Source organism: Dryobates pubescens, chromosome 22, assembly GCF_014839835.1.
Source record: "Dryobates pubescens isolate bDryPub1 chromosome 22, bDryPub1.pri, whole genome shotgun sequence".
NCBI lineage: Eukaryota > Metazoa > Chordata > Aves > Piciformes > Picidae > Dryobates > Dryobates pubescens.
This window is the reverse complement of record NC_071633.1, coordinates 19,883,828-19,908,855: the sequence shown is the minus strand read 5'-3', so window position 1 is coordinate 19,908,855 and position 25,028 is coordinate 19,883,828. Positions and strand designations below refer to the sequence as shown.

General features: G+C 56.6%; 1 protein-coding gene across 1 annotated transcript; it reads right to left on the bottom strand.

Annotated features, from left to right (window-relative positions):
- Positions 1-1,531: 1,531 nt before the first annotated feature.
- On the bottom strand, positions 1,532-22,226 carry RMDN3 (regulator of microtubule dynamics 3). Its single transcript, XM_054171594.1, has 12 exons — positions 22,041-22,226; positions 20,535-20,730; positions 19,828-19,974; positions 16,073-16,340; positions 14,823-14,925; positions 13,848-13,908; positions 7,877-7,952; positions 6,892-6,969; positions 5,698-5,796; positions 3,863-3,916; positions 2,962-3,042; positions 1,532-1,929 (listed from the first exon to the last, which is right to left on the bottom strand). The coding sequence occupies exons 1-12, from the start codon at positions 22,204-22,206 to the stop codon at positions 1,876-1,878; spliced, it is 1,383 nt and encodes a 460-aa protein (XP_054027569.1). The 5' UTR covers positions 22,207-22,226; the 3' UTR covers positions 1,532-1,875.
- Positions 22,227-25,028: the final 2,802 nt, after the last annotated feature.

Sequence of the window (25,028 nt, the reverse complement as noted above, 5' to 3'; positions counted from 1 at the left end):
CGGGAAGGAGCGTCCTGCTCCTGGGAGGAGGGAGGTGGACAGTTCCAGGAGCGAGTCAGAAGTTTCCAGCAGCACAGGGAGAGGTGCTCCTGGCTCTGGAATGCTGCAGTCATTCAAAGCTTGGAGGTGTAGGAGAAGAGGGGCAACCCCTGGGAGACTCCAGGCAAGGCACCAGGGAGAGGAGGCAGCTTCACCATGCCCCTGAGGAACTGAGAGGACAAACAGCAACACAAACCAAGTCCCTCAGTTACACATCCAGCAGCCAGAGAGGGGCAAGGAGCCCTGCACAGACACACAAGGATCAGCTCGAGGGTGCAGCAAGTCCACTTGCAGCACAGAAAGCAAATCCCACACTCTCCTGGAGCTCAGCTCAGCACCAAAAGTTTAGAGACTTTAATCTGGGGTGAAATAAAAAAGCCAAAAAGCCAACAAGGGGCAGAGGGATCACAGGGGACCCTTCAGGGTCATCTCACAAGGTAGAACTCCACCAGTCCAACACCCCTGGGCCAGGGACTGAACCAAAGGAGACTGAGGAATGTTTCACTCCTGCACCCCACAACCACCACACGAAGGCAGGACACAACTAGCACTGAAGCCCAAGCACCTGGTTAGCTGCCAGCTGAAGTCTGCAGGGCGATCAGCAAAGCCTTGGGGAAACTTCTGAGGTGGTTTTTGCTTCCCCTTCGCTGTCAGTGCTCAGCACTGGAGACTTCTGGTACCCAGGATCCATTAGAGGGAATGTCAGCTGCTGGCTTCACCTCCTTGGTGTCACCCAAGAGGTCAGGAACTGGCAGAGGAATGTTGCAGGGCAGCATCAGCTTTGCCTCGGGGCACTCCTGGTGCTGTCCCCTGTGCTTCACTGATCAATAGCTTCTCACACCAGGGTATTGCATCTAAACCACAGCAGGGCAGCTTAGAGGGACAGCAGTTTCCAGCTCAAGGGAGCAGCACCCCTGGGAGAAGTCCTCAAGTTTCAAACCCTACTGCTTGCTTCCCTGACAAAAGCAACCTCTTGGAAACAAAGTCTGGGGCCTGGAGGGGCTGCTGCTGCTCCCTGGGAACCTCCCACTGCAGGGAGCAGTCCTGGCTCCCCCCCGGGGCAACAGCAGCAAGGCAGCTCAGACAGCGGGGCAGGACAGCAGGAGTGTGTCAGGCAGCAGCAGCAGCAGCGCCCCACGGCAAGGGAGCAGGAGCTGAGCACTCCCTGACACTCCCTGTGCTCTCTTCCGCCTTCCTTTCTGGTTTTGGCAGCTGCCTTTTGTCTTTCTTCAGTCACAAACTCTGTGCCTGGCTGAGCAGGCCGAGGGCACAGGGCACATCCCACCAGCCAATGCCAGCAGCAGGCTGACCACCCAGCACGGGGCTCGGCCTTGTCTCTCACCCCACTGCCAAGGGGCAGCTCAGCAGGCAGCACTCCACTGATTCACTCCACAGGGGAGGGAGAAAGTCAGCCTGGGAGCAGTGCAGGCTGGAGACTCCTCAGGGCCCGGGGAGAGGCCACTGAGGCTCAGGCTGGTAGACAGCTTGTGAAGTACAGGGGTGCGTACCCACCACACTTACACCTGTGGCACATGCCCAGCACAAATGCCAGCTGCACCCCACCTCCCCCAGGCTCTTTTTAGCAGTTTGCCATCTTTTAGGGATTTTTAGCCCAAACACCTGCAGTGCTGTAAGAAGGGAAAGGACACAAAGCTCGAGCCTGGTTAAACCCCACCAAGGTCCTGGTGCCCCAGCACGCAGAGGCAGCTGGCTCCTGGCTCCGGTCAGCTCTCGTGGTTGCTCCGGGGAGGGCAGTCGGAGGTGCTGGGCTCCTGAGTCCCTCCAGCTGGGAAGCTCTCTGCCAGTGCAGCCCCAGGGGAAGCAGCTGCCAGGGGCTCACTGCTCCCAGCCCGAGCGCAGCTCTTCCAGCTCCCTCTCGCTCTCTGCATCCTGGAAGGGGAACAAGAGCAGAGCTGAGCCTGCAGCCTCCAGCTGTGCAGGAAGAGAATTTCCCTTTCCTTTGCCAATCCCACACCAGAGAACCCTGGAGTCACAGCCTGGCTGGTGCTGGAAGGGACCCTCGAAGCTCATCTCATTCAAACCTCCCTCCAGGTAGCAGAGACCTCAGGGACAGCTTCCTGTGTGACCTGCCCTGCAGGGGGCTTGGACACAGGGATCTCTGGGGGTGCCTTCCAACCCCCAGCATTCTGTGATCTGCAGCTGCATCAGGCTGTCCAGAGCCCCAGACAACCTGCCTTTCAGTATGCCCCCAGCCTCCCATTTCCCCTCCTCATGCTCATTTCCCCTCCCAAAGCCCTCTTTGAAGCCTAAGTTTTCCAAGCATCAAAGAGCTTCTCCTCTGTTGCCTTTGGAGAGACAAGGAAGCCAAAGCAGCAGAACCCCCCCTCCCCCAGCCTGGATAAATGCCTTTGCCTTCCTCTCTCACCAGGCTGGGAGTTATTTGGCTGATGATGAGAACCAACATTTGCAAAGGCTCAAAGCCACTTGAGCTCTGCCTTCCTTACCCAACCCCCACTTTGCATTTCAGAGCAGGAGAAAGGATTCACTGCCATGGTTCTTGTGCCTGTGGCAGGAGAGAGAATCAGCTGTCCATGATCCTTCTGCCTGCAGCTCTCTCTGACAATCCCAGAGCCCTTCTGAATAACCATTCCCCCTCCAACACAAACTCCTCCTCCTCTCTCCCAGCCACCACTCCAGCTCCACTGGATGATCTCCAGAGGTCCCTTCCAGCTGGGAGCTGCACCCTGAGCCCCTCTCAGCTTCTTCACACTTTTCATTACTTTGCTGAACTGCTTCAGGCATTTGGCTGAGAGGTCCCCAGAGGAGAAGAGAGTCCAGGCTAAGCAGCAAACCACTTTAAACCTGGGGCTGACAAGCTGGAACAGCTTCTAGAGAGCTGCTTCCTCTCTGGAACCATTCTGGCTGTGCTCACCACCAAGCTGTGCTCACTGAGCCTGGTACCTCTTTTGTGCTAGCTGGCAGCTCTGCAGCAAGATTCATCCAGAGGACAGCTGCAGCCCTGTTGCCCAGGTCCCTGTAACACTGTGAAATAAAGAGGACAACATGAGAAGAGTTAAACAGGGGGAAAAGCACCAAAATATCTTAGTTATGGATCCCAGCAACTGCTGCTGAGCTATTTTTGCCTCTCAGCCACTTGCACTGAATACTTTCAGGCTTCTGACTTGTTCTCCATCCCCAAAGCTCACTGAAGTCAATTCTGCTCCCAGGCTCCTGGCAGCAATGATGTGCTCCAGACCAAGCAGACCTGGCAAGCAGCCCTGCTAAAAATCCCATTCCTTGGACAGTGGGAGGCCAGGAATTGCACAGGGGATGGCTGCAGCTTCCCTGGCTGAGACTCCTAAAGCTATCTGGGCTTTAAATCCTTCTAGACTCCAGCTGGAGGTTGCAGGGATCAAGCAGTAAGAGTCCAAACCAATTATTGCCTCAATGCAGACAAAAGATCTTTGAGCTCCAGCTCCTGGCACTGGGTGTATTGACTCATCATCCCAGACTCCCCTCTGTCTGTCAGAGGCAGACTTGATCCTTGGCTCTTCTCACCACCAACACAGACTCCCATGGTGCTGGTGAGCTCAGACTTCCTCCCGGTGCCTTACAAGCTCCCAGTGTTGCCTTATGCAGAATTTGCTCTCTTGAGCCCCAAAGAGGAGGTTCCACTGGCTGTGCCCTGCCTGAATTTTGGTGCCTCTGCTGCAGGTGATTTGGCCTCCTGTGGACAGGTCACCCTCCTGTGAAACCTTGCCTCTGCAGAGGTGTGCAGCACTTCCCAGATCATCCTTTAATGCAAACATTGCTCACCCAGCAGCACAGGAGGGGACTAGAGAGAGCCCCACGTGGTGCTCACCTTGGCAATGTACACTCGTCCTGCTTTGGAAAATCCTGGGCTCAGCTCCTCAACCTACAGAGGAGAGGGGAGGGAGAGGCAGAGGACAGCAGGCATTAGGACACAGAGGACACAGTTAATGCCTGTACCAGGCTCACTGCAGCTCAAAGTGAAAGCAGAGCAGCTGGATGACTCTGCTTTTGTGAGCACCCAGGGCAGTGCCAGAATGTGTCATGGGCTTGCCTGGCTGGGCTAGCAGAGCCCTCAGAGTGCCTGGGGCTCCAGGAGGGACTTTCAAACTCCCACCTCAGTCAAGTGTCATGAGGGAACAGGGAGGTGGAGGAGCTGAGCACTGGGAAGCCAAGGGAAGCTCAGAGCCAGGCCAGCAACCTCCACCACGCTTGGGTGAGCTGTGCTTAGCCTCCCTGTCCCCTCAGCCTCACCCACTTGGGCTTCCTCAGATACACTGCTGCCAAACCTCAAGAGTCTTCCCCCAGTTCTGTATCCTCTCCTTCCTGTCTGCTAATTCCCAGTGTCCTGCTTACATCCCTCTGCCTTCCTCCACTCATCCCAGTCAGAAGTCATCACTCCCTAGGCAGCTTGGTTCCAGGATGTTCCTGTTAGGAGCCTTTGGCTTCTCTCCTATCCCATCTGATTCCCAGCCCCTCAGTGTGTTCAAGCATGAGCCCAGACAGGGAGCACACCACAGACAACATTCCTCCTCTTCATCCTGCTGCCTGGCCTTAGACCTTCAGCCTGTGACCAGCCCAGAGCTGCAGAAGATTTCTGCTCCCCTGAGAGAATCCAGCTGTGGCTAGGAGCTGAAGTGGACTCTGTGGAGCACGGGGGCCACGCAGGGGCTCAGGGCTAATGAGCTTCCAGAGGGATGGTTTTGTGTCCTTGTCAAACTCTCTGACCAAAGCTAAACCTCAGAAGAATGCAATTTCCTCCTGTTCCCAGCTCCAGCTTACCCCCACAGGGGACAATGACTCTGTGACAAGCTCCTTTTCTTAGTCATGACAAAGACACAAACCCCTCTGCCCCGAGCCTCCAGAATGAGTTCATCACTGTGGCTGAGAAGTACCTTGCTGAGGGCAGACACCCACAGGAGCTTCCCTCTCCAACAACTACACTGAAGTTCAGTTTGCTGTTCCCTGAGCCTGTGGAACTGGCCCCACCTGGGAGCTCTGGAGGGGTAGGACAGTTTGTTTCTGCAGCACTTCAGAGGTGCTGAAGAGTGGTTCCCACAGGCACAGCCAAAGGCAGGCTGCAGAACTCCTTCCTCCTTGCAACAAGAGCTACAGGATCAACAACTGTGGCTCAGGTGATGCCCTAAAGCCACTTTCATCAACAGCACCAAAATAAAAGGCCCTGAGGGCTGCAGGAAGCACTTGAAACCATTTCTGCCTAGAAGTACCTAAGCAAAGTGCCCCTGGAACCTCGGAGTGGTTCCTCAAACCTTTGGCGGAGTCTGACCCAATCGGCCAAGCTTTTAATGAACAGGTCAGGATCTATCTGTGCAAATGTTCCCAGGGAAGAGCTCAGAGGGACCTTACAGACCCTGAAAGAGCAGAGACCTTGTGCAACCATAGCAAGAAATAAGTCACTTCACAAACCAGCCTTTGAAACAAGCCCCAGGGCCCTCAAAACCAGTTCTGGACACTTTGGGTCTAGTCCTGAGGCCCTTGAGATGATGTCCCTCTGCCTGGCCAGTCAGTAGCAAACTGCCTTCCCTGGGTTCTGCTCAGGGGAGATGTGCCACGGAGCACTGGGGGAGGGAGGAGCTCCAGCAGGACACAGGCCCTGAAGCCCTGGGGAGAGCCTTTGGCAGGCCGGTGCCCCCCAGGCCGCGTTACCCGCAGGAAGCTCTGCAGCGCGTCCTGCACGGTGGCTGTCGGCGGCGCCTCAAACAGGGCAGCAGCAGTCTTCTTCTCAAGCCATCCCAGATGGGAAACCTGCAGACAGCGAGGGCAGACTGTCACACCCCTGCAGACAGCACGTGGGAGCACACAGACAAGGAATGATCCAGCTTGATGTGCCTGGGAGGCAGCCCGGGGTCCCGCTGGCGGGGATGGATTTGGGATGCGCGTCCAGGTCCAGCCACGGAACGGAACCTGATCTGCTTCTCCTTGCTCCTACCTGACAGTTCAGGTCAGCCTTTGCAGCTCCAGACACCAGCTGCCACATGCACAATGCTCAAAGTGAGATCTGTCTCTGCAGCTGAGGACTGCATGTCCCAGGCCACGGCATCGCCGCCGCAGCGGCTCCGGGCAGCTCCCACCCGCGCCTACGGAGCCCTCCTGCCCCCGGGCTGAAGGCTGCTCCAGGAGCATGTTCTCACCACACAAAGCTCTCTGCACAGAGGCAGGCTGAAGCCTTCCCACCAACACACACTTTAAGAAATAGGCAGCTGCAAGGTGAGCTCAGCTTGGAGAGCAGCAAAGCACTTCCAGAAGCTGAAGCTCTCACACCTTTCACAGGCACTAAAGCTGATTTATGGTAGCTGGCTCCAAGCTCTTCCCTGTCAAGAGGCAAAGCAGCCAGCACATGGCTTCCAGTACCTCCAGTGCTCTGTGTGGCAAGGGCAGAGGAAACACATGCAGGGGATTAGAGGTAACTGCATGCAGCAGCTCCTGCCAGCCCTGCAGTGGCCTTGATCACATCCAGCTGTGCCTGAAGGCAGCTTGTTGCTGGCTACAGCACAGGGGACTGAGCTGGTTTGCAGCAAGTGCCCTTCCTGAGCCACCCTCGGCCATTTCACCTCCCCAGCTGCCTGCCAAAACCAAGGTTTCTTTGAGCCCCAAACCCTGCAGAGCTCCAGTTCAGAAATAACACTTTAAGGGTTTCTAGATCCATGCAAACACAACTCCTGAACAACCTCTCCAAGCACCTGGGGCACTTCCTGCCTGTGCTTTCTGACAATCAATCTGAGTTCAGCAGCTAAAGAGTGTCCTCAGCCATCGTGGCTGGTGGTCTGAGCCCACTGCTTTCATGCAAAGAAGGAATTCAGTCCCCAGGAGGAAGCAGTAAGTAGTAATGAACTATGTTACCTGGTAACACCACCTGCCCAGGAGGTAGTAAGCCTTTGGGTCCTCTGGTTTCAGCTCAATTGCCTTATCGATGTGTTTCTGTGGAGAAGCAGAGACACCTGAGCCTGGCTCCAAGCCACCACAGCACCCACGAGGGCAGGAGGACAAAGGTGGGAAGAAGAAAACAAGTCTGCAGTTTCAGGGTGGACTCCAAAGGGATTCCAAATGCTCTTAAATGGTTTCTGCTGGTTCAGAAACCCAGCATCTCACCAGCCTGAGAGCCAGCAATCAGCACACCCCACCGAGCCAAGCGCTCTCATTCTGTTCTACACCCAGAGCCGTGCCAGGACCAACTCACCCCTCATGTAAGGAGGCAATAATTACACATGGCCTCTGCTGGGGGCATTGTTCCAGGTGCCTCCTCCTACCCTGCACCATCCCACTGCAGAGGAGAGACAAACAAAGGAATAAAAGAACTGCTTTGTGTCTCTGGGAGGGTGCAAACATCAGAGTTCAGCAACTGAAGTGTCCTCAGCCATCATGGCTGGGGTTCAGGCTGGTGCTCTCCTGTAACTCCTGCCAGTATCTTCTGTCTTTAATATTGTGTCATTCCTACACTGCAGCCAAAGAGGTTGGCCAGGCCTGGCCAGGCTGCCCAGGGCAGGGGTGAAGTGCCCATCCCTGCAGGGGTGCCAAAGCCGTGGAGACGAGGTGCTGAGGGCCACGGTCTGGTGGTGCCCTGGCAGTGCCCCTTCTTCCCACAGAGTTTCTCCTGCTGCAGGCTCTCAGTCTCACACCACACAAACATTTTATCTGCAGGACTTTAGCTTCTGAGGCCACTGTGCAGAGGTGCAGAGCCAGACCTTCCTCACGCTGCTGCAGCCACCTGCCCCAGCCCCCACTCCCCGAGACCCACCCCCTCCCTGGTAAGAACTGGAGTCAGTCCTCCTCCCTTGCTGCTGCAGAGAGGAGCCCAGGCCGGGGCCGGCAGCCCCTCGCTGCTCACCTTGAACACAAACCCGCTCTGGATGCGCTTCTGGATGCTCTCGTGCTCCGACAGCTGCCCGCACAGCACGGCGTACCTGCCGGAGAGGCCTGCATGGAGTCAAACCCTCCCAAGGGCACACTACAGCCCTGGGAGATCTCCAGAGGACAACTAAGTGCATCAAAGCTCCACAGCTTATGGGGGAGCCCAGGGAGTAGCACAGAGCTTGTGCAGGGAAAGGACAGTGAGAGTTCAGGCTGAAGGACCCCAGCAAGGCCACAGCGCTGGCTTGGTGTGGCACCGAAGCTCACGGAGCTGCTGGCTGGGAAGCCTTCTCTCCACAGGCACACTTCCACACTCCAAACTCAACCACCCAGCAGCTAGGCTGTGTCCAGACACAGAGCAATGAGGAGCAAACACGACTGCAGCCAGAGCAGAGCTATGAGAAGCTCTAAGGGCCCAGAGACCCTCCCCACATGAGGCCCAACCTACAGCTCAGGGGGTGTCTACCAAGGGAAACACTCCAAACCTACCTGGTCCTGCAGCCCCACATGGCCACCAGTCTTGGGAAGCAAAATAAGATGTTTCAGTGTTGTGAGGGCAAAGACATTTAGTTTTGTTCAGGGAGAGGCTGTAAATCCTGCCCCTGAGAAGCACAGTGCCTGGCAAAGCGAGCTGTGAGCCAGAGAAGGTTAATCACCCATGGATTTAGAGCTTCCCACCTCACAGGGCTTCAAACCCCCTCCTCCCCCCCTGCAGGAACTGCAGAGGGATGCCAGGGCACTAAACAGAACCTGTGAACTTCAGCCACACTGCTCTGGGCTCTGCCACCCAGCTGAGGTGGGAGCTGTGGGGGTTCAAGAGGGTCCCCCTCTTCCCCCAGTTCGGCTCAGGAAGGAGTTGGTGAGCAGCAAATCAGCAGCACAAATCTCTTCCCTTCAAAAGTAAAGCTGGAAAGGAGAAAGGTTCAAGTAAAGCTCCCTTGAGAGTCCTTTTCCTGCCCCCTGCTGCAGGGCTGTGGGAGGTACTCTGCCTCACTTTGCCACACCATATCCCCAAGCACCCCTGGTGATGGCTAACCACGGCAGATGTTCCTGCAGCCAGCTGCCAGAAGGCTTCTGGACCCCCAAGCACACTTCCCTCAGTGTCAGGAGAAAGGCCACAGGACATTTCACACCTCATTGCTCTTGCCTGAGCTGAACTGCCAACATCTAAGTTACAGCCCTGAGCCCTTCCAAGGCCCTCATCAAATCTCCTTCCCCCAAGACGTTCACTTCCTCGTGCAGAAGCTCTGGTGCAGCTCTGAAGCTCTCATTTGTCATGGCACTGGAGGAGATGCTCAGACCAATGTCTTCACTGGGGAGAACCTCCTCCTGCCCCAGCAGCACTGCCATGTGCAGCCCAGGAAGTGCTCTGTGAGGAGCTTCTCCTGTCACAGCACCAGCAGCTCCTGCCTCAGCCACACCAGGGCTGGGCTGTGGGAGCACAAGCCCAGAGGAGGCTTCTCTCCTGAGCTCACAAGATGCAGTGCTCCTGTGCTAGCATCATGGGGTCTGCAGCAGCTTGCCAGAGCACAGCTCCCACACTGGTGCTGCTCCCCAGCACGTGGGCAGGCATCAAACAATTTCTTCACTGCAAGAGTGGTCAGGGACTGGCACAGGCTGCCCAGGGGGGTGGTGGAGTCCCCATGCCTGGAGGTGTTCCAGAACCCTGTGGCCATGGTTTGGTGGCCAGGTGGGGTTAGGTTGATGGCTGAACTCAGAAGTCTTTTCCAACCCAAACAATTCTCTCATTCCATGATTTTAGGCTCTGGAGGGCTTCAGTCCCTGACTTCCCTCCCTCCCCCAGCTGTGCCAGCAGGGCTCTGCTGTGATTGAGCTTGGCCTGTGGCAGCTCTTTGCTCCAGCTCAGGCCAGCTGGCCCCAGGCTGAGGGTCAGGAGTGACTGGCAGCAACAGCAGAGGTCAGAAATAGTGAGCCAGGGAAGGGGACTTCCCCCCTCTGTAAGCGAGGTGGAAGCGCTGAGGCACTGCTCAGGTCGAGGTCTCTGCAGTCAGCCAAACCCTGCACTAAGATATTGCTCCACTCACTAGTAACCAGAGCTGCTGACCCCAGCCAAAGTGCCAGCTCCCAGAGGGACCTCAGCCAGCAAGGACTTCCCCTAATAGAAAACAAACTCAGCAGGCAGCAGAGGAGAGACTCAGCTTAAGCCCCTGAGCTGGGACACAGCTCCGGGGAGCTGCACTCTGGCTGCTGCTCTCTGGCTGACTCCCACCACAGCAGCACACAAAGCACACAGCTCCATGCAGCCCCAGGCCTGGGTGCTCTGCCAACCCAAACAGCTCTTATCTCTTTTAACTGCTTCAGAGACTGGCTGGCTGAGCCTGCTGGTGCTCCTCTCTGCAACCAGCAAACTCAGAAGAGATGGTGAGGCAAAGGGCACTGGAGGGGGAAGGGAGAGCAGTGGGGAGAAGCAGCTGCCTTGAAGCCAGCTGATGGAAGTGTCTTGGGCAGTGCTGCCAGCACAGCCTGGCCACTGGCCCCAGCAAGAAGCCAGGAGAGTTCTTCCCTTTTAATGACATCAAAATGCCCTTCATGCATGTTTAATTATTGCTAACAAATTAATGAGCTGGAACATGAATCATGGAGTGGTCTGGGTTGGAAGGGACCCCCAAAGGTCATCTGGTCCAGCCCCCAGCATGCTTCTGTTCCATCAGAATCAGCTGTGAGCTGAACAGTCACTGACTTGTTTGGGTTGGAAAAGATCATCAGCTCAACCATCAGCCCAGCACCACCACAGCCATACAACCATGGCCCCAGGTGCCATGGCCACAGCTTCTTGAGCACCTCCAGGGACAGGGACTCCACCACCTCCCTGGGCAGCCTGTGCCAAGGCCTGGCCTCTCAGTGCCACTGCAGCAGCACTGCCAGTAAAGCAGGAGAGGTTTTGTCACACACAAAGCAGCTACAGATGCTTGCCAGAGCTCTGTTTCAGTCAGCAGAGCCAGACAAGGGGCTGGCAGAACACAGCCTGAGGCAATCAAGTGAATGATCTGCAGAAGCAGAGCTCCACAACAGCCACCTCGGTGAGGAACTTGCAGGTTTCCCCAGTACCTTCTGAGCACTACCACTTGCTCTGCCTTCCTGTGCAGGGAGCAGATCTCTGCTACTCTGATCACTGGAGGAAGGGAAGGAGGCAGATCAACTGGCATGCAGGTACCTGACCTGCCTCCAGCAAGCAAAGGAAAGGGGCTGCAGCTGAGCTGCCACACAGTTGGCTGCAGTTTGCTGGAGGGTGGGAGGTTCATCGATGGAGTCTGTCTAATCAGGACTGGAAAGTGCCCACCAGAAAGCAAATGACTCTGTCTGGAGTGAACACATGACTGAGTCTCCTCTGTCCTCATCTTCCACCATTAACTGCTCTTTGGAAATGGCTGTGAAGGACTGGACACTGAATGGAGCAGCAAAGAGAACCAGCCCTGGCAACCCTGATGCTATGAAAGAACTCCCTGAAGCTGGGCAATGTAGCAGAGATTCCATTTAAACAGGCTGCAGACCAGCCCATGCTGGAGCACTCAGCAGCTACGGGGGTGGCTGCAGAGAACCCAGTGTCAAGGCTCCAGGAGATGATGAGCAGCCTCAGGCAGCAACATGATGCTGCTCCAGCAAGCCTCAGCTAAAGCACTAAGCCCAGCTTTGGAGTAACAAATTAAAAAGGATGAGCTGGAGAGAGTCCAGGAGGCAGTGCTGAGACCAGGAGGTTCTGCCTCTAAGCTGCTTCTCTCTGCTCTGCTGTGGGAGGTGGTGACTGCCCTGTGCCCAGCACTGCTGAGGCTGCACCTCACACCCTGGAGCCACCTTTGGGCCCCTCACTCCAAGGACATTGAGGGCTGGAGCAGGTCCAGAGAAGGACAATGAAGCTGGGGAAGGGTCAGGAGAACAGGGCTGGGGAGGAGCAGCTGAGGGACCTAGGGGTCCTCAGCCTGGAGGAGGCTGAGGGGAGGCCTCACAGCTCTCTACAGCTAACTGGAGCCAGGAGGGGGTCAGGCTCTTCTCCCTAGTGTCAGGTCTAGCTGGACATGATGTCTACCTGTTCAGAGATCTTTTACATTGCAGAAGAGAACAATTTTGATGAGCCAGGTAATGATAAAGCAGAGGTACAGAGGCATTAAGAGCCCTTGATGGTATATCAATGAGTCTCAAACCCTTAACACATCCAGCACTCTGCTGTGTTTCTGTGTTCCTAAGTGGTGCTCACAAGGTGCTCACAGCCAGAGAGCAGCTCCTCTGCACAAAGTGCCTTTGAGCTGTCTGTGTAGCCCTGGTCACACCCAGCTCTGTGCAGATGGCTCTCCTGGGACCAGCTGACTTCCAAGAGCAGCGACCACAGCAACAGCTCAGTACCAAGTCTGGTGTCAGGAAGACCCAAGAGATCCCTGAGAGGCCTCTCTGTGCTTGGGCAGATCCCAACTCCAGCCCAGACAGAGCCCCAGACACTCACTGCTTGCTTTGTCATTCCTCAGAAGCCACTTGGTCCCAGCTGCCAAAGCCCCCAAAGCCCCCAAAGCCCCCAGCACAGGAGGCTCCTGAGCTGCAGCCAGCCCTGCGCCAGCACTCGCAGCCTGCTCCTTCCCTCAGCCACTTCCTCTGTGTGCAGCCCTGACTGCAGGCTCTGAGGGGCACTGGGAGAGGGGAGAAACCACCTGCCTGCAGTGATGGCCCTGTGCAAAGTGCCTGAAAAGCAGAGCTGCTCCTGGGTGAGTGGTTGGACTTGCTCTTGGAAGGCACATCCATCAGCTCCTGCCACAAAGCCTCTGCAGCAGAGCATCATCAAAAGGTCACCAAGGGAGTGAAACTCAACCACTAACCCAGGAGTGCTGGAGGAACACACAGGAAAAACCTCATTCACCCTTCATCTGTAACTCTCAGGACTCTGCCCCCCAGCTGTGCAATTTGGCTTGGAAGGCTACATATATCACTCCCCAGGGGGCTGAAGAGGGGCCAAAGGAAAGAGGACTCAGGGAAGATCCTGCAGAGCCTGGGGGTACTGAGCTCTCAAAGGCAGGAACTGCCTTCTGCAAGCTCTCTGCATGGAGCATGCTCCTTGGCAGCCCCTGCCCCCAGCAGCTCACTCCCATATGCCCTTTCCCAGGGGCTGCAGTCAGAAGTGACACTGATGGAGCTCAGATGCCTGCCCAGGCACACACACAGCTCCAGACCAGCTGCTGAGCAGAGCCTCCTCCTCCAGGCTCAGAAAGGGAAGCTGCAGAGTGCCCAGGAAAGCTTCTGTTGAAAAGGGAAGTTTGTTTAGGACACACTGAAGCTATGAGGAGCCCAAAGACACTGGCACAGGCTGCCCAGGGAGGTTGTGGACATCTCCCTGGAGGTGTTCAAGGCCAGGCTGGATGAGGCCTTGAGCAGCCTGGGCTGGTGGGAGGTGTCCCTGCCCATGGCAGGGGGCTGGAGCTGGATGATCTTCAAGGTCCCTTCCAACCCAAAGCATTCTGTGATTCTAGGAATAAGGATTTAGTCTGCTGGGGTCCTCCTGGTGGACACCAAACAGAGGTCACTGCACCTCCCTCAAACTCTTTTTGTCAGTAGCTTGTTTCTCCAAGCCCCATCCAGAAGTTCATCCTTCACTACCATCACCAAAGCTCATCAGATGTCAGGAGCAGACTCACAAAAGCCTTGACAAGAGAAGTTTGTTGCTCTGTCTTGTGCTCCAGAGTGCTGCTGGCCACCCTGTCTCACAGAAATTCACCACTGAATGGCACCAGCACAGCAAAGTTTGTTGCTGCAGCCACAACCAAACCTACCCTGTGCCAGTGAACCCAAGCTGTTACAAACGGCTGTGCAGGGAAACCACCACCAGAGCAGCACACAGCTGCCAGGAACAAGCAGCTTTTCTTTGTAAGCAGCTTTCAAAGGCAGCTCAGCTGACAGCAGTCTCCAAGCCCTCTTCCTGTGCTGCTTAAAAGCAAGAGGTTACTTACCACTGATGGCACTCAGCACTTTGGTCCCATTTCTGCAAGGCCACTTCCAGCTCTTCTTTGCCTGCAAATAAGCAGAGAGGTGAAGAAGTTCAAGCACTTGAAGTCAGTCTGTGTCTGCTAGAGCACAGTATGAGAATGGCATAAGGGACACAGATTTTGGCTTGAAAATGTCCCCTCCATAACCTCCTGCTTGTGCAGTGCTGAGGAGCATCTCAGACCACTCAGAGATGACAACAGACCTGCAGCACAGTGACCAACTCTGCTGGCCTGCGGCGAGGCTGCACCTCTGTGGCAGCACCATCTCTGGTAATGACAACACCTTCCACACCAGCTCAGGCCAAGGGGATTAGAGCATTCAGTGGGGTGGTTTGGATGCCTCTCACAGCTAGGGCTCTCCCCCCCACTCCTCAAGTCTCAGAGAGCTGAGGAGGAAGCACCTCCTGAAGGCTAAAAGGCCTGCACCAAAACAAAGCTTGAAATGGCACATTGTCAGTGGCCACACTGATTGCCAGGAAAGAATCACTTCACTCTGGTTTAATTAGCTACACTGACTCATGAGCAACACGAACAGGAGAGCAGTGGCTTGGAACAGATCTTCTGCTGGGCTCTGCTCTATTCTGACCCATCTGCAGTCAAACCACATCCAAGGCAGAGAGGAATGAGACCAGAGTGGCTGCTCTAAGTGAAAACACATTGAGCACCATTTGCTTGTTATTTCTGCTAGAACAATGTAAGTGTCCTGCAGCAGAAGTGTGCCTCCCTTCAGAGCACAGGGGCTGTGGGGAGGGCCTGAGAAGCAAGCTCCGACTCCTCTGCCCGGCCCTCAGCCTGCCCTGCAGCGAGCAGCGCCCCTACCGCCGGCCCTGCCCGCCGAGGAGAGGGGCTGCAAGGCCAGAAAGAATCCAGTGAGGGGCTCATGAAGTGTGGTGGCAGCTCTGAACACCCCCTCCTGCCCCCCAGCCAGCCACTCCTCACCATCAGAGGCGTAGGATCTCTTCTCCTCGGCGTCCTCTGCCGCCTCACACATGTCGCTGTGCGCCCGCGCCAGGCGCCACAGGAACTCCTCCTGCTCCGCGTACTGCAGGCACAGCAGACAGGCTGAGCTCAGGACCCATCCTGCCCCTGACAAGCAGCAGGACAAAGGAAAAGCAGGCCAGGGCCTCCACTGGAAGGCACACAGGCTGAAACCCTCAGAGGCTCCACCTCTGTGGGAGCTGAAGCAGCACCTCAAGGGAGCCAGCTGGGTGGCCAGGTTTGTCATTCAGCTTATCAGGAAGCCTCAGTGCTGCTGCCTTCTAAGCAGGAACCCCTCCAGCCCCAGCCCAGCCTGCAGGCAGCCCAGCAGCCTACTAACCTCCAAACACCCTGAAGCTCACCCCCTCATCAAAAATCAATCAGCCTTTTTCCAGGCTTCAGTCCACATCCACAGAGCTTCCTGTGCCGCCTGGCTCCTGCGCCCAGGGCAGCCCTGCAGGTGCATGGCCACAGCTGAAGTGCAGTGCTGACCACTGCAGAAAACTAGAGCACAACCACCCAGCTGCCTGGCTTCTTTGCAGGTGGCAGCAGCTGCAGTGCCACATTTCAGCACCTGTGTGTCCACTGCCTGTGGCCAGAGGTCTGAGCTGCCTGCAGCAGCTGGGCAGAGCTGTCAGTGCCCCTTGCTAAGCTCCCACACCTCAGGGTCAGCATTCACCGAGCCAGGGACCTGCCTGCACAGGCTGTATGAGACAAAAGCACCCTGCACCACCCAGCTTTCCCATCTCATGGACCAAGATCCACCTCGGTGTTGCCCAACCCTCCTGTTTGGCCATGTAACTTATTTGTTCTGTGGGCACACGTGCCCTGGGCAGTCCTCACCCAGACCAAGCTTCCTGCACACAGCCTGAGCCACTGCCTGCAGGGGGAGGTCAGTGTTCCCAGAACATCTGCTGTTTGCTCTGCACACAGCCCTGCTGCCCAGCACATGCACAGGGACTTCACTCAGGGGAAGTGGTGAGAGCAGGAGACAGAGTCCCAGGGCAGTGAGCACCTGGGAACTGGCTGCCACTGCCCAAACAGTTTTGGCTTCCAGCCCGCTCCCAAGCTGCTCCTGAGGAAGGAGGCCACTGGAAGTGGGCCCAGTTGCTGTACAGGTACTGAACCCCACCAAGATGTGCAATTTCCTCTTTCCCAGCCCTTCAGCTGAGGGCACAAACCACTGCTGGAAATCAAAAAGGCAACTTTACCACCAGCTTGTTGTTGAGCAGCAGCTGGAAGCCTTCTCTCCTCTCCCGCTCATCCCCGCTGTGCAGGCGGTCAGCCTGCTGCAGGAGCTGACCCAGACCTTCCTCCAGTGAGGAATCTGAGGCTAAGTGAGAGTCATCCTCGTGGACAAGCTGCAGGGAGTCCCTCTGTGCAGTCCTCACTGTCTCACAGCTCTCTTGGTCCTCCCCTTCCTCGCTCTCCCGCTCGGACTCTCGCTCGCAGTCGGACTCGGCGTTGGCTGTGCTGTACCTGTGGCAAACAACCCAGAATGAGCCTGAGGACACTCAGCATCTGAATGAGCCTGAGGGCACCACAGCATCACTGAGTGCTCTTCTGGCCTGGAAGGCACCTCGAGGATCACCTAGCTCCAATCCCCTGCCGTGGGCAGGGACCCCTCCCGCCGGCCCAGGTTGCTCGGGGCCCTGTTCAACCTGGCTTTGAATGCCATCCACAACCTCCCTGGGTAACCTGCTCCAGTGCCTCACCACCCTCACTGCAGAGTTTCTTCCTAACAGCCAGTCTAAGCCAGCTTAAATCCAGATGCTGTGCAGCCTCTGACAGATTCATACAGAAAGGAACATCCCTTCCCCATGAAGGAAAAGCAGCATCTTGGCTCACCGTGGAGACTCCGAGCCTCTCACAGCAACCCTCACTGCTCACCTGACACAACCTCAGAACTCAGGCCCCAGTGTCCACATCTCACCTGCTCACCAGCTTCTCTTAGGCCTTCTATCTTCAGTGCAAGAGAACAGCTAAGGGCAGAGCAACAAAATTCAACACCAAAATCTGGCCCCCTGCTCCATGGGGGAGATACAAGCTGAGGATTTCAGCCTGTGCCAGGAAACGTCAGCCACAAGAGCTGCTCTGGCAGGGCCTGCTGTCTCCATCATCCTGTCTGAGCTCTCAATGAGAAACAGCTTGGTCACTCTGACATGGGAAAAGGTGCAGGACAGCAGCAGAGTGATCAGAACTGCTCCACTGGAGCAAGGGGCCCAGCAAGGAGACAAGCACCACATGGACAAGAGCCCAGGCAGTGAGTGATCTGATCAATGGTTCTGAGCATGGCTGTAACTGAGCTCCCCAAACCATATACAGGCAGCCAAGGTGGACATTTAACACCACCTTACCTATGGACTGACCCAGCTGCAGGAGAGTGTCCACTTCCAGAGCTCCTCTCTGTTTAAAGAAGGCTCTGCTTGTCCTGCTGGCCCTCAGATGAGGAAGAGGCACAAGCCAGGCAGCAGTTCCAGAACTGCACTGTTATACTTGGATCCTGTTGGGTTTTCTGCACAGAAAGCTCTCTTCCTGAAGCAGGCTCCTTCAGACCCCACACACACTGCATTCCAGGGCATGTCTGTAATTACTGCCCAATTAAACTGTGCCCAAGCCAACCTGGCAAGCTCTGCTCCAGCTCAGAGCCACTGCAGTCTGGGGGCAGCTGCACTCCCTGCTGTCCTGGCTCAGGTTCTCCTCCAAGGCAGAGCAGAGAGCTCTGCATGTGAGGCTGCCTTTGTCTGGAGACACAGATATGTGACCCCAGCCCTTATCTGAAGCAAGCAGTTACAGCAGTCTGGCCTCACAGATAACAAGGCTCATCTGGCTCTCCAGGCTTCAGGTTTCTGAGCACCATCACTGCTCACATTGCCCTCTGGCAGAGGCTGCACAAACGCTCACACAGCCCCCAGCCCTCAGCCACACCTCTCAACAGGCACCACTTGGTACTGAAACCTTACAGACAAGAACTAGAGTCAGCCTTATGACAGCAAGGCAGTACAGGAGGTGCTGGAGGTCAGCACTCAGTTCATGGGCAAGGGAGCAGCATGGTGCCAGCTGGCACAGATCCATTTCACATCCAAACCTTCATCTCTTGCATTTTTCTTCAGCTCAGTGACACTATTGGCTCCCCAGACTGCTTCACTTTTGGTAATTCAACACAAACTGCTCAAATTCTCTCATTTCCCCTCACAGCCTACTGTGCAGCTCAGCTGTGGGCTGCTCTCTCACACAATGTCTGCTCCTGGCAGCTCTGCTTTCCACGTGGAGGGCTCCTGCAACACAGTGTGGCAGAGATGGATGGCTCCTACCCACAGCTTCTCCTCCACCACAAAGATGCCTTCTCCAAGGCAGCTCCCAGGAGATGCTGCCAGCTCATCAGACAAGTGACACTCTGCATAGCTTCAGAGTCCCTCAGCAGGATCAGGGGATTCAGCTGTTATCAGTTTGTGGTGATGGACAGCTCTGAAATGCTGCAGTGTGCTGAGGGCTGTGGCTAACAGACACCCTGAAGGGAAGTGGAAACAGACTATGTGGAACAAGGAAGCACACAGCCAGAGGAGGCAGAAAAGCCCCAAAGCCTAAGGCAGTGCCAAAGCAGCACAGGGAAATTGCACTGCTGGAGAGCTTGGGATGGCTGTGGAGAGCTGCAGCTGAAGTGGGAGAAGATGCTTTTGCCCATGTGGTTTTCCAAACCAAGCTGAAATGTGAGCTCTGCCTGCTGAGTTCCATTAAAAGAATCCAACTGCCAGAGTGAGCTCACAGCTGAGATCTGTGCAGAATGGTCTCATTCTTCCTCCCACCGGCTGATAAAAAGCTTCAAGCCCTTTCCAAATTTACATTCCCTACCCCAATTAGCTACCAGGAAATGTTGGCATTTGCATCTGAAAAGACAACACTGCTGCTCCCAGCCAGACTGATGTTTGTAGAGGAGCAATTCCCCAGCGACAGATGACACTACTCCATGTTCTTCACATCAGATGAGAGCTGCTTACCCAATAATTATCCCCCCCCAAGTCATTAAGCCTGATTGCAGACGTTAAATACAACACAAGAACCACCCCCAACCATCACCAGGCTCCCAGTAAAGCACTGAGCTTGAGCAGCTAAAGGCATCCCTGCTCCCCAGCTCCCCTCTGCAGCAGGCTTTACAGCTCTCCTGGCAGCCTGATGGCTCAGCCCATCTGCTGACACTGAGGCAGCAAGGTCTTGTCTGCAGAGCCAGATGAAGTCTGTTCTGCAGCCCACTTGCTCCCCCAGTTCCCTCTTCAGATGAATGAACCTGAGTGAGATCACATCAGCTGCTGCCTGCTCCGACAACTCCATCTACCAAACCGACTTCCACGGTGATCATGGAGCCACATTCCTGCACATCCATGTCCTTTGTTCCAGAAGCTGCTGCAGTGACAGCTGCTTTGTGCCCTGATCACAAACCCTGCTGCCAAGTGCCAGCCTGCACCAGCTGCTGGTCATTCAGCTGCTGCCCAGCAGTGCCGCCCCTAACCTGCCTGCCTGCCTCTCAGTGCTACCATCAACTGCTCCTTAAACCATCTTTCATTTCAGCTTCCCTGTGAAAGCACAGAGCCAGTGCTGCCTGGTTTGGAGCACCCTGCCACAGCTCCCCAGCTACAGAGCTCTCCAACCCATTCCTGCATGGAAGTTTCATCTCTGAACCCTCTCACTAGAGTCCCAGGATGGCCTTCTACCTTTCTTCTCCCTGCAAGGCTCTCCAATCACATTACTGCTTTGAAAACACCCTCCAAAAGTGTCTATTTCTTTTCTTTCCCTACAAGTCAGAGTTGTTTCACTTCTCTCAGTGTGGCTCTGGCAGTGGTAGACAAACAGTAATCAAAGCAAATAAAGGGAGGATAGAACACCCTGCCCTTTCTGGTACACACTGCCCAGAGATAAGGAAGGGGGCACCAGGGGCCCAAAACTGCTGCTGACCTGGTGCTCTGCTTACCCTCCTTCACTTTCTCCATCATCTGTATTGGCTGCTCCTGAACTGGCAGTGAAATAAATGGAGCTGGAGCCTGTGGAATCGCTTCTTTCCCTGGGGAATGGGAACCGCCTCCGGCGAGACACCTTCTGGGTTTCCTCCAGGTGGGCTCTTTGGGGAAGGAAAAGAGAGAAACAATAAAGATTTGATGGCTGTTACTGCTCTTCCCTTCTCCCCTCTAGCCAGCTCCAGAAAGAATTCACAAGGGGACTTCCTCTTGCTTACACCACCCCCCTGCTGCCACGAGTCAAAACGTGGTGCTCCGAAGCAGTCTGCAGCAGCAGCTCTGACCCCAGCCCTAGTCCATCACAAGCACCACACACAGAGGTAACTGTGGCACATGCTTCCCTCTGATGTCCTCAGTGAACAAGGCAAAAGAAACCTGAAACCACTTTTATTCTACATCAAAAGTGGCCTGCAGCTGGCAGCAAGCAGAGTGGAGGCAGCAGTGACAAAACACTTACAGCCCCAGCACCCTTCCCAGACCAGAGCACAGCGTCACTGCTGGGTGCTCCCCAGGGAAAAAGCCAGCCCTGGCCAGCTGGACCCCTGGGGGCCAACATGTAACCAGAGCACCACTCTTCCCACTTCTGGGATTAAATCCTCCCCCCTGGTGCTGTGCAGCAGGAGAGCAAGGTACTGGGCAGGAGAGCAGGGGGCTGGGTCTGTACCTGACTTCCCCCACGATCTCAGCAGCCAGGCACTGCAGGCTGCTCCGCAGCTCCTCCACTTCTCTCCTCAGCTCTGAAATGTTTCTCAGCACAAAGTCCAGGCTCTCCAGCACGTCTGCCTGCTCCTCCTGCCTCAGCAGAGGGGTGCACACAGCACCACCAGGCCCCTCCATGGGAACTGGCACCCTGGGCACCACTGGAAGAGAAGAGATGAAGTTGATGAGGTGTAGATGGGAAGGGTTTGCCAGGGCAGATCTGGGTACAGCTTGGTGTGCAGAAGGTGGAGGACACAAGGCCTGGGCTTGAGTACTGCTGCCTAACTTGGCCTGAGGCTTTGGGTTCTTCAGATGGATTACTGCTCCCTTCAACAACAGCACCCACACTCTGCTTGTCTCCTCAAGTGCAATCAACTCAGGTGGCCACCAGCCAGGAAAGCAACCAGCTCACACAACCTGTGACAATGGAGGAGGATAATGGAAGCTAATCTTAGCCAAAAAAGGAGACCTATTCTTTAAAAGGAATACAAACACCCCCCCCTAAGCTGTCTGCTTTTACTCAAGGGAAACACTCCCACAGAAATCCACAGAGGAGACATCAGTCAAGGCCACCTGAGTCACACAATGTGTCACTGCCTTCTCCTGAGCACCCAGAACCTTCACCTGTCTCAGGTACCTGCAGGACAGCCTAAGGAGCAGCAAAGGTCCTTCCCAGCCTAAACACTTCTGTGACTGGATGATGCAGCAAGATCAGCCAGTCTGTAAGAGCACGTTTACAGCTGGGGATTGCAAATAGGTTAATATTACAAATGAAAATGCCACCAGTGATGCCAGTTAGTTAAGAGACACTCCTCTGGTACAACAACAAAGCCACTCTGCATCAGGCAGGCAGAGCTGAAGCAGAAATGAAGGCATGAATGCATCTAAACTCGGTGAGAAAAGTCTCATTAAATAAAGAATTATTGTGATCTCTTCCCCATTCTTCATTTGCTTCCCTAAAACCACACTGCCCCCCTCGCTGTGCCCTCAGGAGGGGGCTGCTGCCCGGGGTCTCAGTGTGTTCTTGTCAAGCCTCTGCCCCAGCAGCACTTCCCCCTGCTCCCATTGCCCCAGCAGCAGAGGCCGACACCTCCTACCCTCCTGTTTCTGCCGTCCCAGGGTGAAGCCCTGTGAAACTGGATGAGCCGATTCCTTCTACGGCTCACGGCCAGCAACCAGGGGCGGACGCCCACAGGGGCGGCAATAGTCAGCAGCCTCTCAAAGCCATGTGGCTCTGTCTGCTCTCCTGTCGCTGCCACCGTGCTCGGGGGCGCGTCCTACAGCGTCGCAGCGAAATAGGCAGCTGCAGGTACATCAAGTCTGGGTCCGCAACACCACCGGTTAAATACTGCTCACAAAGAAGTCCCGTCCCAACACAGGAGAAAAGAGAAGCCATCAGAGCGCCGAGGGACCGCGGGCAGGACGGGTCCCAGCTCCCTCCGCCCGGCCCGGTACCGCCGCTCCACCTTACCCTGGCTCCGGCGCTCTGCAGCCGCCTCTTGCTCCGCTCCCCAGCCGCTGCCCCGCCGGTGGCGATGCCGTCGCAGCTGCATCAGGCAGAGCAGGCCCAGCCCGGCGCCCGCCGCCGCTCCCAGCGCTACCCCCAGCGCCAGGCGCCCCGGGCCGGGCCGCGCCATGGCCGCGCCGGGCGGCAGCTGCGGCGGGCGGCGCGCGGCAGTGACGGTAGCAGCGGACAGCCTATGGCCGGGAGGTACGTCATCAACGCGCGCCGCGCGGGGCCGCGCCTGGCGCCAAGGGCGGTGACGTCACAGGGCACGTGCCCCTGCCCCTGGAGCCGGAGCCGGACCTGCGCAGCGTCCCCGAATCCCCAAGTCCCGGCATCTGGGGGCGGGAAGGGGCCTCGGGATCGCCCCGTCCAACCCCCAGCTAAAGCAGGGCACCCACAGCGCCTTGCCCAGGAGCACAACGGCCGCGGGGGCTGGAATCTCCCCAGCGAAGAGGTCGCAGCCTCTCTGGGCAGCCTGCTCCAGAGCTCTGCACCCTCAAAGTGCAGCTGTGCCTTGGAGGAAAAGAAAGGAAAAGTATCTACACCTGCACCTGCACCTGCACCTGCATCTGCACCCGCACCTGCACCTGCACCTCCATCTGCACCCGCGTGTAGAGCTGTACCTGAACTTCTGCCTACAGCTACACCTGCGCCTGCACCTCCATCTGCACCCCAATCTGTACCTGCACCTACCCCTGCACAGGGGCTACCTGCCGCACCGCCACAGCCGCTGGCACAGCAGCCATGGGTGTAGCACTGCAGTTGCACCCAGTGCAGAAGCTGTGGGTCCTGGGCTCTGGCTGTGGTGGTCTCAAGGCAAACACCACAACTGCCGCTGGCTCTTCACCGCCTGACAGCCTGTCGCTGTCCTCTGCAGCTGAATGCAGCCGCAGGGGCACGGTGACAGTGCCTCGCCGTGGGGGCTGGGGGCACCGGCTGCCTCTGCGGGCGCGGTGACCGCATCGGGTGCTGCTGCCCGGATATTAAAGATGGTATCTGGTAGCTCTCTGCCAGCCTGGCTGAGGTTCCCCCCGCGGCGGTTATGAGAAGCAGCTTTATGAAGAAAGTAATTTCCGGGCAGAAGAGAAGCTGGGCTCCTTCCCTTTAACCCCTTGGGCACCCCACGCTGACGGGCAGGTGGGGCTGACACCCCCACGGGGGTGGATGGTTTGGGTTTATCTCCTTGCCCCAAGCAAACCAACCTCCAAACTGTGCTGGCACGTTGGTGACTGGCACCGAAGTGCTGTGCAGCAGCAGCTGGGGCAGAGTGGTCACAGCATCCCCACGCAGCCCCCACGCCTGGTTGTGAATTCTCTTGGCTGGGGCTGGGGGGAAGGACAGGGCCAGCCAGAGGTTGTGAACAGCACCAGTGCTGCTCTGAAGCCCCTGCAGGTGCCAGGGTGCCTGCCACCAGCCCAGCCCCGTCAGCACTGGGGCACAGGGGGCTGCTGGGCTGAGGGATTTGTTTTGCCCACGATACCACAGAATGCATGGGGTCAGAAGGGACCCCCCCAGGCTCATCCTGTCCAAAGCTGATCACAGTTCAGTTCATCCCCAAGAAGCAAGCTCACTCCTCAGGTCCCTGGGCACTCCTCCCGAGGGGCAGCCCAGCACCCAGTGAGCACCATCCTGGGCAGCAGCTCTACTCAGGTCCTGCAGCGAGAGCAGGCTGTGGGTCAGGAGCCTCTGCCGTGGGGAGAGGAGTAACAAAGCTCTTCTGTGAGCCTCCTCCTGAGCATGGGTGGCAGGGGCAGGGTTTCTGGCAGGGCCAAACGACCTCTTGCTGGCTTCTGAATTATTGTGATAGGATCACAGAACTGTTTGGGTTAGAAAAGCTCTCCAAGGTCACCCAACCCTCAACCCAACCCCACCATGGCCACCAAACCCTGTCCCAGTGCCATGGCCACAGGGCTCTGAACACCTCCAGCCTTGGGCACTCCACCACCCCCATGGGCAGCCTGTGCCAGGCCCTGACCCCTCTGGCACCAAAGGAATTGTTCCTGAAGCCAACCTCAGCCTCCCCTGGCACAGCTCCAGGCCAGTTCCTCCCCCTGCTGCCAGGGAGAAGAGTCTGACCCCAGCTCCCTGCAGCCTCCTCTCAGGGAGCTGCAGAGAGCAAGAAGGTCTCCCTCAGCCTCCTCCTCTCCAGGCTGCACACCCCCAGCCCCCTCAGCTGCTGTCCCCCAGCCTTGTTGGGAGTCCTGTGGCTACCCAGCCACAGCTGGGTGGGCTCAGGTGGGTTCCTTGCCCTTAGCTGTGCTTGCCCAGCCAAAGCCAGGCTTTCACAGGGAAGAGTAAGAATCCTGAGCAAAGGTTGGGGCTGTGCTGGCTGTGGGGAGTTTGGGAGACCCTCCTTTGGATGTGGGTGATGTAAATGAGCTGCTCTGTGACCCACGGAGCGAGGTGCCCCACACACAGCCCAGCAGGAGTATTCCAAGGTGTTTGGGGCATGTTGAGGAGGGTAACACCACCAGGCTCTGCTCTTCATTTCCTTTTAGCACTCCAAAACAGCCAGCAGTGCTGTTTGCAGCCCCAGCTGCAAGGCCTGGGTCTGTGGGAGCCTCTCCTTTGGCCCAGTTGAGCAGAAGTGTTGATTTTCTCCCCTGCTCCCTGTGAGGGTTAATCAGTAACTGAGGGCAGCCCGGGGAGCCCAGCCCCAGGGCACACAGCATGGTCCCAGCTCCTCAGCAAGGAGCCTCCTGCTGCTTTCTCCTGCAGCTTCTGGAGGCTATTAGCAACTCGATTGATTAGGGCTTGTTAATCATGTCTGCCCAGCTGCATGGAGAGGCTCCTGTTCCACTTTTGAGGCTGGGAGCTATGATTTGCTGTTTACAGAGTCACAGGAAGGTTGTGGCTGGTTGGAAGGGACCTCCAGAGATCATCAAGCCTGAGCCCCCTGCAAGGCAGGGTCGCACAGGAACACGTCCAGGTGGCTTTGGAGTCTTCCCATCA

Excerpts from the sequence above, each read along its gene's own strand:
- RMDN3 (XM_054171594.1), bottom strand. The coding sequence starts at position 22,206 with ATGGCGCGGCCCGGCCCGGGGCGCCTGGCGCTGGGGGTAGCGCTGGGA. Across the intron at positions 16,341-19,827 it reads GATGGAGAAAGTGAAGGAGG|GTACAGCACAGCCAACGCCG; the intron begins GTAAGCAGAGCA and ends TGTTTGCCACAG. Across the intron at positions 5,797-6,891 it reads TGGGCAGGTGGTGTTACCAG|GTTTCCCATCTGGGATGGCT; the intron begins GTAACATAGTTC and ends CGCTGTCTGCAG.